Source organism: Meriones unguiculatus, chromosome 2 (genome assembly GCF_030254825.1).
Source record: "Meriones unguiculatus strain TT.TT164.6M chromosome 2, Bangor_MerUng_6.1, whole genome shotgun sequence".
Classification (NCBI taxonomy): domain Eukaryota; kingdom Metazoa; phylum Chordata; class Mammalia; order Rodentia; family Muridae; genus Meriones; species Meriones unguiculatus.
The window spans coordinates 85260056-85278449 of record NC_083350.1 but is presented as its reverse complement, the minus strand read 5'-3'; the positions used below and the strand labels follow the sequence as shown (position 1 = coordinate 85278449).

General features: G+C 43.4%; 1 protein-coding gene across 1 annotated transcript in view; it reads right to left on the bottom strand.

Moving 5' to 3' along the window:
- Positions 1-18394, bottom strand: part of Serinc5 (serine incorporator 5) — a 98798-nt gene that overhangs the window by 16854 nt on the left and 63550 nt on the right. The window contains exons 3-8 of the mRNA XM_060377780.1: positions 15333-15511; positions 14810-14892; positions 12669-12762; positions 5874-6085; positions 3553-3648; positions 986-1112 (exon numbers count right to left, since the gene is read on the bottom strand). Of these exons, the coding sequence (XP_060233763.1) occupies positions 986-1112; positions 3553-3648; positions 5874-6085; positions 12669-12762; positions 14810-14892; positions 15333-15511 (791 nt within the window). The remainder of the gene's footprint in view (positions 1-985; positions 1113-3552; positions 3649-5873; positions 6086-12668; positions 12763-14809; positions 14893-15332; positions 15512-18394) is intronic.

Here is an 18394-nt window from a genome sequence, read left to right as displayed (position 1 = left end):
GAACTAAATGTCAGAACAGACCTCCACCAAGATTCCTTCTGACGTAAGAAAGACTGTCATGTGACACTGGCAGACTGGGGAGCAGGGCTAAAGAACCATCCCTTTAACTACATGGCGCACGAGCACGCGTTCCCTGGCTGGGTCACAGTTCTGAGCAAACACACTGTGTAGGCCCTTGCTGGCCCTTCCTCTCAGCAGGATTTGTTAGAGAGCCTGTCAGTGTGCTCAGATATTTTATTTATACAGGCTGGCACCACCAGGATTGTTTAGTTTCAGCAAGAGGAAAGTTATAATGTGCCCACAAGTTGAATTTCTTATACACGGAAACAAAACATAAAACACACTGAAGTAAAACCCAATTCTGGAAGGCTCTGTCAAAAGGAGGCTTCATTATCAGTAAAATATGGACCCAGTATAGGGAACCAACCATTTCCAGCCTTACTTTTCTCTCCAGCAACCTTCGAAGTATTCTTTGAAGTGCAGTCTCCTCTGGCACAGGCATGTGAACCAGCCTGCTTACATTACACATTTTCCACAGACCCTGGAGATGTCACCTGGCCCATTTCACAGCACTGCGGTTTCAGTGCAGAGAGGAGGGACGGTTCTGGTTGTCACTGGATGCTTAGAACAACCAACCTTTCTCTCCACTGCTAACAAACCAAATGCTGTTTCCCTTGGATTACAGTTTTGCCAGAACACCCTGCATATACTACATTTTCATCTTCCTCCCTGTATGCTCTCTTACTCTTCAGAGATGACATAGCAACTACTCTTCAAAACTGTCTTTTAGACAAAACATGCACCTACTCCATTCCCCCATACAATGGAGTACTGAGTACATGATTTCACATAGGAGGCCATGCAGCAACCCCGCTCTGTCACTTCTGGCTATGTTTCTCTTATGGGCAGGGTCTGAAGCATAAATAACCTTCCCTTTACTTTTTTGGAGCTTGCAAGTTTAATTTCAATGACTCCTAGGACTTACCATGAATATGAGATGCACACAATGAGGAGAATGGTGCCCAGCCAGGTCACCATGTTTTCGTCTCTACGCAAGTCTTTACCAAAGTCAGGCACACATATGGTGACATTCTTCCCGTGTTCATCTAGGACTGTAAATAACACAAAGCAAACTTGGTCATGCCTACTGGACCTGACAGCACCTCTCCGGGAAGATGCAGATAGCTCTGGCGTGACCCCTCCCAACACTAAGCCCTTCACACTGAGAATGCCTACTCTAGAGTCTGAGTCTTCACAGAGTACACTTTTGCTAGTTCAGAACACTTGCTCTCCATATCAGCACCCATGAGGAACAAGCACCCCCTCTGTGTTCTAGTTAAGTGTTCAAGGGTGTGATAACTTAGTCACTCTTGCTCTTTTCCTGTATTAAACAGAAAACAGTAAAGACAAAGTTAGATTCATTTTTAAAAATTATTATTGTTATTATTTAAAAAAAAAAAACAAAAACACCTGGATCCACAAGCCTCTGAAGAGAGGGGCAGAGCACAGGTCCCTGGTGTGAGCAGCCACTTAGAGATGGTGTAACGGTTCCTAAGCTGGGGACTGGTCACTACAGACTGCATAAGGGACACAGCTTCTTTCAGCCTGTCACCTGGAAACCCCCTGAGGTAGTCGGAAACTTTAAGAAATAAGTCAAGAAGCTAGATATAAATGTTTTTATAATAATTCTCTCAGTAATGTTTTTTTTTAACATAGTGCTTCAGTTAGGATTATCTAGCTAGATCTGATTGCCAACTTGACCCCAAAACAGGGAAGTACAGAAATCATTCTACAAACACACATTCTGTTTGAGGGTAAACTGAAATTATCTTAGAATTCATCTTGAAAGGGTAAATATAAGCATATCAGCTATGGTTTAAAAACCCTTTATTTTTCAGGCCAGTAGAGGAAATGATTTTTGTAAGATATAAACAAAATATAACACTTATATTTAGGTAGTACTACTTAAAATTACAAATAAAAGTGTTTTACTGTTTTGGGAAATACTTGCTATTTAAAAAAAAATACTATGAACAAAACCTTCGTTAAGTTAAAGCCAGAGATTAATATATAAGCAGTTGTAAAAGACAGTTTGAAGTAACTGGGTCAGGCCTGAGCTTTTACACATGTGATTACGCTCAGGGCAAGCCACGCTCACTGGAAAACCTCCAGTTTGCACTCTGCACTATTACCGTGAAGACAAGACCCTGACTGAACGTGTGACGTGTGCCTATAATCCCAGCACTGAGGAGGCCACGTCTGAAGAATACAAAATCAAGGCCAGCCCGGCTACACAGTGAGTCCTAAGCCGATACCTGTATCTAAGTAATCATTGCATTTGCTTTCTAAGTTAACACCACTTACTTGATTTATAGAAGATCAAATATACCTGAACATTCATACATTTCTATATTTTATATGTAATGTATATGTATACCTTATGTATCACAAAAGTGATAAAGATAAAATATAAATATCTAGAAAATCAATATGAAAATTTGGCCATTTGCTCTTAAGGCTTGGGGTTCATAATACCAATTTAATACATTGCTACTTTTGTAGATTAAAATATTACTGGTTTGGTGGGCACATACCTTCAATCTTAGCACTTGGGAGGCAGTGACAGGTGGATTTTTGTGCTTTTTTCCTCCAGCCTGGTCTACATAGGGAGTTCTAGGTCAGCCAGGACTATGGAACCCTGACTTTAAAAACTTTCAAAATAATCACTGTAACGATTTTACACTAGTAACAGCATTTGCTGTGGGCTAGCAACTGTTCTGTCTGATGAACTGATGCACACATCATGGGCATTTTCACTGCATTCTAGAGACCACACATAGACCAGAGCTCAGAGAGTCTGGTCCAAGGGTCATGTTCCTTTCTCTGTGTTGTTCTCTCTGTTAATATATGTCATCTAAGACAGTGACATTTCCTGCCAGCCAGAGACAGGCCCAGGTTCAAATTGTGCCTAGTGCTTCCCTAACGTCATGCTCGTCTCACTCAATCTCACTGTCAGAGAATAGCCTCCTGAAGTAGGGAAAATTGATAACAAAAAAATCAAAACAAAATTAAGCCAATAAAACAGAATAAAATAAAGTGGTTCTTGACAGTGCAGAACAACAAAAGTCAGTGAAGGCCTAAACACAATCACAAAAGCTGATCTCTGCTCATGTTTCTTTTGGCACAGCAGGGAGACTCAAAAAAGGCTGGGGAACTTGAGAGAAGGCGCAGCGGTAACCAGTTGTTGCTGCTGTTGTACCCATGTCATGTGGCTCACAGTGGCCTGTAACTTAGCTTCCAAGAATCACATGCTCTCTTCTGGACTCCTGGGTGCCCGCACAGAGCTGTGTTCACGCACACAATTACAATTAAAAAATAAAATAAAAAATTGTAAGAAGAAATTTTCATGTTCGCTGTTGAAGACTTTATTTAATGAAAAAGCCTACATCATCTTGCTTCCCTGTTTTATCGATCCTCAGTAGCTCAGCAACTGCTCATTTCTGGGGAATGAAGATGTGCGCACCATCAGCACACACCTCTGAACAGGCTTACCGACTTCTTCAGGCTTACTGGTCAGTGCTGAGAAGGTGAGGTAGGTGACATAGCAGCTTATGAGCCCTGACTGCAGCACCCCAGAGTGCGGCTGCCCTAGGAAGGAGAGACAGACAGAAGATAGGCTTGAAGTCTTGGCAACAAGACCCCACACCTCCACCAATGGATGGAGCTCCCTTAACTTAAGACAGCCATTGCCAGAGAAAAGAGGACCCTAATCAAGTGTTTGTCCCAGAAACAACACAGCCAAAACTGAAAATGGGTGGGGATGTGCCTACCCTAATACTGCTATTTTAAAGATGCCAAATTCTGCCCAACTTCTCCATAAACAACGCTTCAAAACTTGTAACATATGCAGCACAATGCCCAGACCATTGAGGGCTTTAAAAAAATTGTATGTATGTGTGTATGTATGTATGTGTGTGTATGTATGTATGTGTATGTATGTATATGTGTGTGTGTATGTATGTATATGTGTGTATATGTGTGTGTATGTATGTATGTGTGTGTATGTATGTGTGTGTGTATGTGTGTGTGTATTTGTGTATGTGCATATATATGTATGTGTGGGTGGGTGTATGCATGCATCAAGTACCATAGAGTGGAGGTCAGAGAACAGCGTGCAGGAGTCAGCTCTCGCCTTCTACACTGCGGGTCCCAGGGCTTGAACTCAGGTCCTCAGGCTTAGCAGCAAGTGCCTCTACTTGCTGAGCTTTCTCTCAATCCCACTCTCCCTGATGTTTATAACGTTAGTTCATAAATCACAGGATCAGGAAAAAAAAATCACTGTTGTTTTTTAGCTTAGTGCAATAGATAAATTTCAGAGAACACTGGTTGTCGATTATACAAGGTCATTAGATAACTATGAAGCACAAGCACTTAGCTGTCACAAAACAAAAACAGAATAAAACAAAATAAACAATACCAAATAAGAAACCACTTTGGCCACACCAAGTACGAGACCTGGTCCAGGCTAAACAGAAGAGCTATGGGACATGACATTCACTGGGAGAAAGTTATAATTTTAAGGTACAACTTAGTGTTGGAATCATTTGGAGTCACTACAGAATCTGGCAACAAGGGGTCTCCCTTTGCTGAGATTTTCAATCACTTGTTAAAAGGATTCATTCACGCTTCTTTCTGGTTAAAATTCCTTCTCAAATTATCATTATTCAATTATAATTATCCATAGAAGTATTGCAATAGGTTTTCATAATGCTGATCTTTGGAATGGGAATAAGACACCCTTAAAACTAATGGCATTAAGCAAAATATTTCAAAATGTTATGCCTGTTTCAGAAGGTGAGATTGACCAGAGGAGATTCTAGTCATTTTACCCACAGCGGCTACTAGCTGTTTCTTTTTTCCTTGAAGGGGATGAGTCCGACCAGCCTTAAACACCCTATGCCGTCAAGGCTGGCTTTAAACTTCTGATCCTTCAACTTTTATTTCCCAAGTACTGTGATTACAGGCACGTGCAACCATGCCTGGCTTTTCAAATCTACTATTTTGGAAAAGATTCAAAGGGGCTATACATTTATTGTCCATACTCTTTTCCTATCCAGAAATCTGAATGGCATGTGCAGATTAATCACCTATAAAATAAGATCCTTTAAGAAACACCAGACTGGGGACATTTTTATAACTCTGAAAACAGCATGGCTTCAGCATGCTCACTTAAGAGGTCAGAGGTAGTTTATTAATGAGAATTCTTGAGAGGTCAGGGGTAGCTTATTAATGACAGTTCCCACCTCTACTCACTAAGGTGTTTTCAAGTCCCACTGTCTCCTCCTTTGTGGCTCTGAACTAGCCTGAACCAGGCTCAAATTCCGCTGACTTCACTGAAGCAGAATCTGCTCATGAGACTGGAAGGAAACAGGCTAAATTTTCCTCTCTCCTGGCTCATGGGCCAGGGCTGTTCTTGGTTGCTACACACTTGCCCAAGACGGTGCCAGGAGCAGCTCCTTCTGGGCCCTGTGGTTCAGATTTTACCAGGACACATCATGTCACATTTACAAATCTCTTGCTTAACAGAGACTAAGCACATTTCCCATTTAAAGGTTCCCTGTAGGGTACTGTCTTTCTACTTATTGGCTTACATTGAGATCTTTCTGGACACAAAGTAAACCCTCACCTTCAATGAACATGGAATATGAAGAGGAGGCTTGAGTCCCCTCCACAGGAAGTTAAAGAATGATGTGGGTTTTCAAAAAAAAAAAAAAAAAAAAAAAAAAGGAAGAAAGAAAGAAAAACCAACCCATTAGGTTTTGCTCAAAGTCACAAAGGAAAAACACATTTTGAAGAAGACAAGCCATGCTTACGGTTCTGGACACAGGGCAAGATGGCTGCCAGCGAGATGAGCACGCACAGGCCACCATGTGCTCCCAGGAGAATCTTGTTGTCGGTGCAGCCATCCCACCGTGTGTAAAACACTCCCATCAGAATCAAGCCTCCGGCAGCAACAGAGTACATGAGGAGTGTCGCCAGGACCAGAGAGGCGTACCACAGCTTATTACTGGCAGTGCCTGCAGTCCTGTTTCTCCGGGAGGGAAGCAAGCGAGGTGGGGAGAGAGGAAACAAGTCAGCAAAGGCTTCCCTCCTTTGGACCTTTCCCTCCTCAGATTCTGACTGACAGGATCAACCCCAGCAGGGACACTGATAGCACAGATCGGAAGACATTTTGAGCAGTGGTTACACTTTACCTCAGGAGTGAGTTCTTACAGTTATTCAGGCTTGTTGGCTTAGAATTATCTCTAAATATGAGTGTGCTCATCAACTAAACTGAACATCCACCAGCTTTATCCTAGCGCACCTCCACTCTGGAGATGCCCCCGGGACACAGCAGCAGCACTGAGGTATAAGGCACAGACGGTACTTCAGTGGCGTAGGCTTTGAGCTCTCTCTGTGAGTGCTGAGCCTGGAGCTGCCATGGCCTCTCACTTCAAGTGCCACCAGCAGCTCCTCTGACACCACCTTCTCTTAGAGGCGAAGCAGACAGCTCTGCACACAGGAGCCTGACTGAGCAGCTTAGTTCCTCTCTCTCTGTACAGAAAAGAGAGCCTACAACAGGACCCACCTCTCCAAACTACTTTGAGGAAACACTAGGAAAGAAGTGTTGCACTGAATAAAGAAGGGAGAGTAGGGTTGAAGATCTGCTCTTAGTGCTCTTGTAGAGGGTCCCCAGCACCCACACCAGGCTGCTCACACCTGCCCATTACTCCAGCTCCAGGGAACCTGATGCCTCACATGCACATACTCCCATACAGACATGCTCACATACACGTAGCTTAACAGGTCTTTAAGATCAAGGAAAGGCAAGCTGAACTGGGCGCTAGGGAGATAGCTCAATCAGAAAAGTACTTGTCTTACAGGCAGGCCAGCCTGAGTTGATTTTTAAAAGCTGGGCATGGAGGCATGTGCTTGTGACAGTAGCACAGGGGAGGAGAAAATAGCAGATTCCTGGTACGGCCATCTAGTCTAGCCTGCTTGGAGAGCTCCAGCCCAAAAGGTGGGTAGCATTTGAAGAATGACAACTAAAGCTGCCCTCTGGCTTCCACATGCATGCACACGTGCTCACCCCATAAACATTAATATGCACATACATGCACACACAAAAATGGGAAGGTAAGGGAAAGGAAGGGAAGGGCAGGGGAGGGGAAGGGGAGGGGAGGGAAGCACCATAAAATAGAGGAATCTGATTTGCAGTTTTTATAAATATTAATAAAGGAATAAGTAAGATTAGTGGTCATATAATTCTTCAGAAATTTTTCAGAACAGAGAGGAGAGTGTTTATAAATGCCAAACATGGAAGACAGAGCAAAGGAGGACTGGCTGATGGAGGGTCACCTGCCTCATGACTCAGCTGCAACCACGCTCCCTCAGCCTTCAGAGAAAGCAACATACATAACATTTCCCGAGAGCTGCAAAATGTTCAAGCAACACAGCCAAAATGCTTTCACAATGAAAGGTTTCTCTCATCAGAGATGGAGAAAAGAGAAAGGGAAGCCAAGATGATAATGGGCATTGTATTCCCGACACTAAGCCAGGCACTCCGATGATCTCAGAATTACCCCATCACAAAGGAAATGAGAGGACAAAAAACTTCTGGAGGCAAAGCACAACCAGCAACAAGGAGACAAATCGAAGTACACACCCACATGTGAACACTGGGCTGGTGTGACGACAGAGGCCAGCCTGCTCCTCCCTGTCTTTGAGTTGGCATTGTATTTTTTTTTATTTTTCTGACTGAAAAGCTTCTCTTTCCCTTAGCTCCAGACTCATCTCCCTCATCATCCCCCACTTGGGAAGTCAGCCTGGCACATCAAGATGACTCCAGGCTCACACCCTTCTCCTCTAACTTCAGATGCTCTTGTTATTTGAGGGAAACAGAGAAAACAGGAGACCCTCAGGCCCTCTCTCCCCACTTCCACATCCTGACCTCCCCCAGACCCGTCCCGCTTTGAACCCTGCTCAGATTATACCAGAATCTGACCAGTTACACAAGCTGGCTTGTAGCTCCACGCCTCACTATAAGCTCAACTACAGCAGCCTGCTTGGCATGCACCTAGGGCCTTCACTAATCTTTTTTTTTTTTCTTCTTCTTTTTTAGTAAGAAATATTCAGTTACATTATTTTCTTCAAAATACTTCTACTCTCCCAACATTTTATTTAAAAACCAAAGCTTTGTTGTATACTTGAGCATTTCACAGATATATGCCCTAGGAGTGGTATGGCTGGATCTTGAGGAAGCACTATTCCTAATTTTCTGAGAAAGCGCCAGATTGATTTCTAAAGTGGCTGTACAAGTTTACACTCCCACCAGCAATGGAGGAGGGTTCCCCTTTCTCCACATCCTCTCCAGTGTGTGCTGTCACTTGAGTTTTTGACCTGAGTCATTCTAAGATGGAATCTCAGAGTCATTTTGATTTGCATCTCCCTGATGACTAAGGACATTGAGGATTTCTTTAAGTGTTTCTCTGCCATTCGATATTCCTCTATTGAGAATTCTCTGTTTAGCTCTGTACCCCATTTTTTAATTGGATAACTTGATTTGTTGCTGTTTAATTTCTTGAGTTATTTATATATTTTGGATATTAGCCTCTGTCAGGTGTAGGGTTCGTGAAGATCTTTTACCAGTCTGTAAGCTGTTTGATGACAGTGTCCTTTGCTTTTCAGTTTCATGAGGCTGGCTCTTTGATCACCACCCCCTGAGGTTGGAGCAGCCTTACCAGGCCACAGAAGAAGACAATGCAGCCAGTCCTAATGAGACCTGATAGGATCAGAGGGAAGGGGAGGAGGTCCTCCCCTATCAGTGGACTGGGGGAGGGACATGGGAGGAGAAGAGAGAGGAAGGGCAGGATTGGGAAGGGATGAGGGAGGGAGCTACAGCTGGGATACAAAGTGAATAAATTGTAATAAAATAAACAAACAAAACCCCAAAGCTTTAAGTCTAGAAATGCAGCACAGTGGTAGAGCACCACCCTAGCAGGTGCAATGCCCTGGGTTAAAAAAAAAAAAAAAGAATTTACACTAGCTTTCAAAGACATCACGATCTGGCGCGGGACCACCTCTGATATCATCTTCCCTACTCTTCCTATGCCACTGAGCCCCAGAAACAGCTATCTCTCTGTTCCTTAAACAAGTGCAGCAAGCTTAGGTCTGCGCGGGGCCGCCCACGGGACAGCCTGCTCTCCCTTCTGCACCCTTGACAGCGCGTTTTGCATATAAGTGCACGATTCTGTGCTGAATATCTACTTCCCACTATGACACTGTCAGCTCTGCAAAGCAAGCGAGGGCCTGTCCCCAGCAAGGTTAGCAAAGCGGCGGCCACCGTGCTGCTCCAGCTTCACCTATGCTCTTGCTGGAGGATGTCCCAATCAGCGAGTGGCTACTCATCTTCCATTCACTGTGCCCATCAAAGTGTTGTCTAGCACACAATATTGTGAAAAGGTTTTGAGCACATGCTGAATGAGAAGCCCCAGGACAGGGAACAGAGAGTTCCAGGTGACTGGCAGGGTACTGGCAGGGTCTACAGACAAACGGGAAGAGGGCCCCAGGCTACAAAGGCTGGCTGGCTGAGGCCCAGTGAGAGGCAGGACCAAACTAAACCAGGAATGCTTTCAACATAAGTTCTCAAGAGCAACACCTGCATATGCTATCCACATATATATATATATATACATATATATATATATATATATCCATATATAGCTGTTACTTCATCACAGCTACTCGTGTGGCACGTGAGGTGGTAGGCAGGGTGGCTGTCAGAGGATCACTTATGGATGTTCTCTCCTCTCACCACGTGGGGCCTGGAGATCCATGTGGTGGGCATCAGGCTTGGTGGCAAATGTCTTTTCCAACTCAGCCATCTGGCCAGCACCTGTACCTTCCATTACTTCAACCGTATTATAGAACTTACATGTCAAATTGTGAATGAGACTTAGACAGTGAAAACTAAAACAAAACCACAACTATTAAACATCCAATTCAACCAACCACACCATTTTACAGTACAAGATCTGGAACACCTGGGGTCAGAGAGGTCAGAAAACATTGCTCTGAGTGACATTCCAGAATAGGGAGGGTCAAAGGTCTGCGTGTGGCTGGTTTACAGGCCCATGGCGTGTTTACCTTGTAGCTTTTGGGATCTTCTTTTCTGATACATTTATAAAGAAAGAAAAGACAGAATGAAGTCCCATCTTCTTTCTAGGTCAGGCCTGTATCAACTTTACTTAAAGCACAGAAAAGGAAGGAAGGAAGGGAGGGAGGGGGAGAGAGAGAGAGAGAGAGAGAGAGAGAGAGAGAGAGAGAGAGAGAGAGAAAGAAAGAAGGGAGGGAGGGAGGGAGGGAGGGAGGAAGGAAGGAAGGAAAGAAAGAAAGAAAGAAAGAAAAGAAAAGGCATAAATAAAAGAGAAAATCATGTCAGTAAGCACCGCAGCTTGAGGTTAACTTCAGACTAACGAGCCAGCTGTACATGTGTTAGTGAAAGATCTCTGCAGGGATTTGAGGTTTCTGGCCTCAAAGCAATGTTATTGGCCATAAAGATGTGTTTTGTGTATGGCATGCATGTATGAAGGTATGTCACATGTGTGCAGGTGCCATGGAGTTCGGGAGGGTGCAGGGGGGACCAGCAGTTGCAAGCCGCCCTGCAAGGGTACTGGGAGTCTCTGGGAAAGCCCTGAGCACTCTGCACCACTGCACCGCCATCTCTCAAGCTGGCTGCAAAGCTCCTAAGCCGTTCTGATTGAGTACTTTCTCCAGAGTCCTCAAAGTAGCCAAACTCTTCCAAAGGGCCATTAAACATTAATAATCAGTCCTAGGGAAAAAAAAAAAATGGCTCAAGAATCAGTTAAAGCACTCAAGGATGGAGGAAGCAGAAACATGCCCAGAAGAACATGCTGTGTAATGCACAAACCAGGATTCTGTATCCACGACACTCATATCTTACCATAAAACATACAATGTGAATATAAACTGCAGATCTTTTAGAGGAAGGCTTGATTTTGTCTAATATAATCATCACTGATGGTACACAGCACTGAGAATTGCTGGTGAAAAGAGATACTCATCAGCTCCAATATATTCTACCTCATGGTTACTATTCTACAGATAAGAACACAGGGCCAAAGAAAAGTACAGCCGCCTGTAGCTGATCTTTAAGAAAACTCAAGACATGACCTAGAAGAGATGACAGCACAAATCACTAAATTTTAAAGGTGACTAAAATGTAGATAGCAAACAACAGCTTGCAGAAGGACACAAGTCAACCCTGAAAATCTGTACTTGCTGAGGTAAAACACCAAAAGTGGTGTGAATATCTTTTAGACTTATTTGTATGTGTGCCTCCAGAAGGAAGTCCAATCCCAGAGTGCAAGCTGTCTGGTAAGGGTGCCAGGAACCAAACTTGGGTCCTCCAGAAGAGCACCAACTGCTGTTAATCCCTGAGCCATCTCTCCAGCCCCAACCTTTAAAATCTGGTCCTACTTGGCTATACTTCATAAGTAATAAAACGGCTATCATTACACTGTTGCCACTGACGAGTCCCTACAACTGCCATGCCATCTCATTACCATCTCATTACCATAACAAAAACAGAACTGTTCAAGCTGAAGAATATATTCAAAATAGAAAGTACTGAGAATGTTTGGACAGTGTGTTTTGTCTTATTCAACAGAAAAATAAAATGTAAACTCATATGGCATTGTTTGTGGGTTTGATTTTTTTTCCCCAAAAATAAAGTATACAATAAAATGATGCCTAGAAAAATCTATAAAATAGCAGCCATAGTCCATATATGCCTAGAATCCTAGTAGTACTCAGGAGGCAGAGGAAGGAGGATCATGAATTTACATCCAGCCCAAGCTGCAGAGACAGAGGGACAGAGATAAAGCAATAGCAATATAAAGGAGAATTACTTTAAAAGTAAAGAAAGTCAGTTCACTGGTCAACACTTAACTAGTATCCAAGAGACCCAGACAGACCAGCAGCCTCACCAAACAAACACAACAGAGCAATGAAGAGCTTTGTTCAGAGCTGCAGGGTCTATCTGGCCTCAGCAGGACTGGATGCTTGTCTGACTGACACTTCCTCAGTGTATCTCAACAAGAAAGAACTGACTATGAAGGCATTTCCCATTGGCCTGTGATATGGATTCTGTTTTCAAGGCACTAAGAATCTATCATTTTATAGGCAAGACAGTTTCCCATGGCAGGACAGCAAGTTCTTCCAAGGAAGGGATCCTATGTGTCTTGAAAAATGGAGACAGCTGGTGTTGGTTTTTGTTCATTTGTTTAAGAAGAGAACTATTTCATCTCAGATTCTTCACAGAAGAGCTCCTGCTCTAAAACATTCATGGCTTTTGTACTTGCTTTGCTTTTTAACCTTGTAGAAGCGAAGCTAGACAATGCATATCCAAATTACAGTCACACATAGTCCACAAAGGCAGGCACAAAAGGCACAAGCAAGACAGAAAACAGTACAGAAGACAGAAAACAGTATCAGAAAGGAGAAAATGCAAAGGTCCACATGAGGTGGAATCCAGTGCAGAGCCTTTCTCAGTGAGTGGTAGCATCCCTTTGACTCAGTGAGTGAGAGCTTTCACAAAAATCACATACCAGTTCTTGTTCCATTTATGTGCAAACTCCACAATCAGGAGGAGCTGGATAGCAATGAAGATGAGGCTCCCCACAGTTCCCACGTAGCGCCAGGCTGCAAAACAACAAGGCCCAAAGGGACCTGAGGTGAGCACTGCATGTGTTAACAGAAAATAACACTTTTTATTCGTGTTCATTATGCTTCTAACACATGTAAGTCCCACACACCCACACAAGGTAGACACTAATCTCATACACACTTGTTAAACACAAGATAAGCCTGGAAGTCTATGTGAGTTGGTACAATGCCTAGTGTCTCTTTGACAGAATCTAGACACTAGAGAAATGGGCCTCTAGGCAGGCTTGAAGGGAATTATCTTGATTTTGTTGACTGAGGTTGGATGATCCGTCTAATTGTCAGGACCATTCCTTGAGCAGAGGAGTCTAGATTGTAAAACCAAAGAGTGGGCTGAGTAGCAAGCAGACACTCATTGCTCTCTTTACTAGGATGTGACCAGCTGCCTCAAACTCCTGCCACCTTGACTTCCCTACCATGAGGTAGGCTCTAGAATGAGCCCTTTGTCCCTTAAGTTGCTTTTGTCCTCATATTTTATCACGGCAACAGAAATGGTTGTACTGAGACAGCTGGCAAAGCCTTTCACACCATAAAGGGTACAGCTGCAACTTGGATATCAGAGTCTGGCCCTGGGGCATCCAAGCTGAATCTCATGCTGAACTCAATAGATGCAGGAGTTCACAGTGGCCCCTGATTCAAAAGCAAAAAAGAAATATTGCTAGAAAAATCAAAAGTTTAAATCTTAACAGGCAACGAGACCTGATTACCCAGTATGGAAATGAAGAGTTAAAGGGCTCAGGCCTACTTTTGGCTCTGCCATAAAGTGATGAATGTGGAAGTCTGAATAGGAATGGCCCCCACAGGCTCATGTGTGTGAAAGCTTGGCCCATTGGGAGTGGCACTATTAGGAGGTGTGGCCATGTTAGAGGAAGTGTGTCACCATGGAGGTGGGTTTTAAGGTCTCCTATGCTCGAGCTCTGCCCAGTATGGCACAAAGACTCCTTCTGTTGCCTTCAGATCAAGACATAGAACTCTCAGCTCTGTCGCCAGGACCTTGTTAGCCTGTATGCTGCCGTGCTTCCTGCCATGATGATAATGGACTAAACCTCTGTAAGCCAGCCTGTTAAATGTTATCCTTTATAGGAGCCGCCATGGTCATGAAGTATCTTAACAGCAATGAAACCCTAAGAGAATGTGGGTTGTAGGCTGTCTATAAAAAGGATTAGAGCTGATCTGAAAACTCTTAGGTCACCTCTCTCTCCAGACAGTATCTCTAATATGCTAAGATATATATGAAAGTATCTTTGTGGAGAATAAAAACTAGTTAACAGTGTTACAGATAAAAGACTTAGATATGCCGTGTTTTAAAGCATATGAAAAACTGATAGAGCCCTAAAGAGCCATATGTAGCTAGAAGGTATCTAATAAAGTATAGCTGGTACTATAAACTGCCATCTCCACTAAAAAAGCAGACCAATTTGGGTTGAACGGAGTGATTTTTATCTACTTCAATTTAGATTCCATCCTAATTTTTTACCTGAGCTCAGAATATGGCATCCTGTCCTTTTTTAGTGGCTCCATAAGGATTATGAGTTATGTTATATAAATCACAGTGAGTTTAGAAACAGGCTAGAGGATGCCTCCCTTTCTAACTTTCACAACCAACAATTGTTTCATGCTGCCAGGTCTGTGTGGTACTCAGACAGAAAGAGGCAGAGGCTTTCTGATGCGCCAGATCTGTTTTCAAGCAAATACTCAAGGCCTTCTTTACTCTCCAAGCCAGAGAGTTTATTGTCCCAGTTGCTTAGCCAACAGAGGAACAGAACTTTTCATGGGCTTCCGGTAAGTACAGTAGGAGGAAGAAGAAGAGGGTAGGTAGGTAAAGCTGCCTTTACAAAGCTCTTAGAAACCGCTGGAGCCAAACCCAGTGCATCACACTTGTGAGGCAAGCACAGTACCACTGAGCTAAAGCCCCAATATCTACATATTCTTTAATGCATAAAAGAATCAGTAGTGCAAAATATCGAAGACACTGGACCATGCGTGTGACGAAATAACTGGGTAGCCTAGAGGACCCCAACTGTACCATTCAGAAAACTCTCCTGGTCCGGAATGAAGAACGCTCCTGAGCACATGGCTGCCAGCAGCAAAAGTTTGAAGAACCAAAAGCTGGAAGAGAAAAGAAAAAAGAAATATATTTAAATGATATTCAAAGACGGACAAAAGATCTCTTGAAAGGTAGCATGCCAGACCGTGTTTCTGTCACTCGTAGTGTTTTCTCCAAATCAAGGGGACTTGAGGAGAGACTGCAGAATGCTTTTTCCTACAATTAGGCACACTTAGCATGGCGTCTGATTGTACAAAACTCTACTTCAGGGCGGGGAGGAAATTACCTGAGAGAAGGCTTCAGTAGAAACAATAAACTCTCTTTGTATACTGAATTTCTTATCATGGCACCAGGTATTATAAACAACACAGTCACTCTTAGGCTGTGCTATTTCTAAGATGCAGCCCATCTTCCCCAAATCACTGTCAACATTTTAACTAGCTGAATGTCAGCCAGTGCTGGTAAGCCGGTCTTAACTCCCTTGGGAGGACAGAAGACCTACCCGTTATGAATGTAGGCGCGGCAGTCTTTGCTGTTGTTGACTTTGAAAGTCAGCAGGCAAAACACAAAGAAGAAGCAGGCCATTCCAAAGCAGACCCTGTACACTGCGGAATAGCCCATCAGGCTCTCACAAGTGTCACCAGCTTTAATGCCTTTACAGAAATCTTCAAAGAAGGGGATCTGCAGGAGAAAAACATACAAAAGCTGCCTGTCAGAGCTGAGCTAGAGTAGCTGTGAGTGTCTGTTCAGTCTTCCATCAAAATCCATGGTCAAAACAGCCATGTGCACAACGAAACCGAGACTGAACAAGGTTTTTCAGCTGGAACAACGGCTGGGTGGGAAGAACACTTCCTGCTCTTTCACAGGACCATGGTTCAGCGTTGGCCTGTGGGGCTCTGTAATTCCAGTTCCAGTGACTCCAATGCTATCTTCTGACTCCAAAGGCACCAAACGCACACACGGTGCACAGACACACACGCAGGCAACAATACCCACACACAAAATATCTTTAAAGTATAATGACTGTTCCTTAGTTTTCTTTTAACCCCTTTTTAAAGACACAGTCCCCATAAAAGCACTGCTCTATCTTTATTACTCCAGTGATATTTCAGTATCAGAATTTCCATTTCATTTGTAGGATGTAGGTGTGTACTTCTTGAAATACACAATATCAAAACTGAGAAATTGCCTACAGAATCACTGCAAATTTCACTCCTTTCTACTAAAGAGTCAAGATTTAGATGGTAGGAAATTTTTATTCATTCACAAATAGAACTGTGTGTACACACATTTATACAACACACATATACACATACACAAACTCATGAAGTACTGTATACACACATATATACACATACACAATGTTTTTATTTTATTTTATTTTTTTAAAGATTTAGGGCTGTGAATTAGGCTCAAATAGTAGAATACTTATCTATCATGTGTAAAGCCCTAGGCTCAATCCTAGGCAACACATAAACACTAGTGAAAGTGATATACACCTGTAATCCCAGCACTCAGATGGTCTACCCTTTCAGCCTCTCAGTGTCTCCAGAGGTGCTGCCTAGAGAGAGAGGAGGGAAGAGGACGGGGGAGGGGAAGGGAGAGAAAGGGAGGGCACCAGAGAGGAAGAATATTTCTTGAACATGCTGCTATCTGGGTGGAAGGGAAGTTTAGCCAGAAAAGGGCAGAGCACAGAGGCAGAGATAGCACAAGCTTGATTGCCTTCGCAAATATAGTTTAAGAGCATCACTCTTAGCAACCCCAGTGAGAGCGCCAATGAGAACCCCAATGAGAACCCCAATGAGAACGCCCAGTTACCTCTTTGGAGCAGCAATGAAAAGTGGACACAAAAGCATGGGAAGCACACACACACAGAAGAAGGGAGAGAAGCCATGTGCATGTTTTCTGATTTTTTTTTAAAGCTGGATTGTAATATGAGTGTCCACCCACGTTCAAATCTTCAGCTGATGAAGCAACAGTATGACAGCGAGTCTTGACTCTCAACTTGATTACACTGAAAAATGCCTGCTATATCACTCCTAGGCATATACCCAAAATATGCTCAAGTATACAACAAGGACATTTGCTCAACCATGTTCATAGCAGTTTTATTCGTAATAGCCAGAATCTGGAAACAACCCAGATGTCCCTCAATTGAGGAATGGATACAGAAATTGTGGCACATCTACACAATGGAATACTACTCAGCAATTAAAAACAAGGAAATCATGAAATTTGCAGGCAAATGGTGGGAACTGGAAAAGATCATCCTGAGTGAGGTATACCAGAATCAGAAAGACACACAGGGTATATACTCACTTATAAGTGGATATAATATAGGATAAACATACAAAAATCTGTACACTGAAAGAAGCTATGCAAAAGGAGGACATTGGATAAGATGATCAATCTTCATTCAGAAAGGCAAAGGGGACAGACATCAGAAGAGGGAGAAAACAGGGAAGAAGACAGGAACCTACCACAGAGGGCCTCTGAAAGACTCTACCCAGCAGGGTATTGAAGCAGATGCTGAGACTCACAGCCAAACTTTGGGCAGAGTGCAGGTTACCTTATGAAAAAAAGGGGATAGGAAGACCCTGGAGGGGACAAGAGCTCCACAAGGAGAGCAAAAGAACCAAAAAAATCTGTGCCCAGGGTTCTTTTCTGAGACTGATACTCCAAACAAGGACCATTCATAGAGATAACCTAGAACCCCTGCATGGATGTAGCCCATAGCAGCTCAGTGTCCAAGTGGGTTCCCTAGTAATGGGAACAGGGACTGTCTCTGAATGAACTCAGTGGCTGCCTCTCTGATCACCTCCCCTTAAGGGGGGACAGCCTTCCCAGGCCACAAAGGAAAACAATGCAGTCAGTTCTGATGAGACCTGATAGGCTAGGGAAGGGGAGGAGGGCCTCCCCTATCAGTGGACTGGGGGAGGGGCAAGGGAGGAAAAGAGGAAGGGAGGGGCTACAGCTGGGATACAAAATGAATAAATTGTAATTAATAAAAAATTAATTAATAAAAAAAGAAAAATGCCTAGGAGAGCAGTGAGGCATGCTTGTGTGTGTGGGGGGGGGGGTTCCAGTGAGTTCATTCGGACTCTGATATAATGAATGAATAATTCCCTTGGTGTATTCTTAATACAATGGCATTTTGGGAGGTTCTGAACAGTAGGGAATGGAGCATAACTGGAGAAAGGAGGCAACTGGGGTCATATCTCTGGAATATATCTTTTTTGTTTTATTTTTGATAATTTCATATATTTTGATCATATTCTTTCCACTCCTCCAGTTCTTTCCAGATTCTTGTCCCCTCTCTACCCACTCTCCTGGAAATTATGCTTTCTCTCAATACAGAACACCATGGAATACAATTTGTGTTGACCAACTCTTCCCGAGCATTGAGCCTGCCTTAGAGTCTGACTGATATAGCCAATGACTTTCCCTCTCCCAGCAGCTATCAGCTGCACATTTCGGCTAGGTGGGAATTTGTCCCAACTTCCTCTTCACCATGCAGGAGTTTTGTCTGAATTAAGCTTGCCCATTCTGTCACAGTCTGGGAAT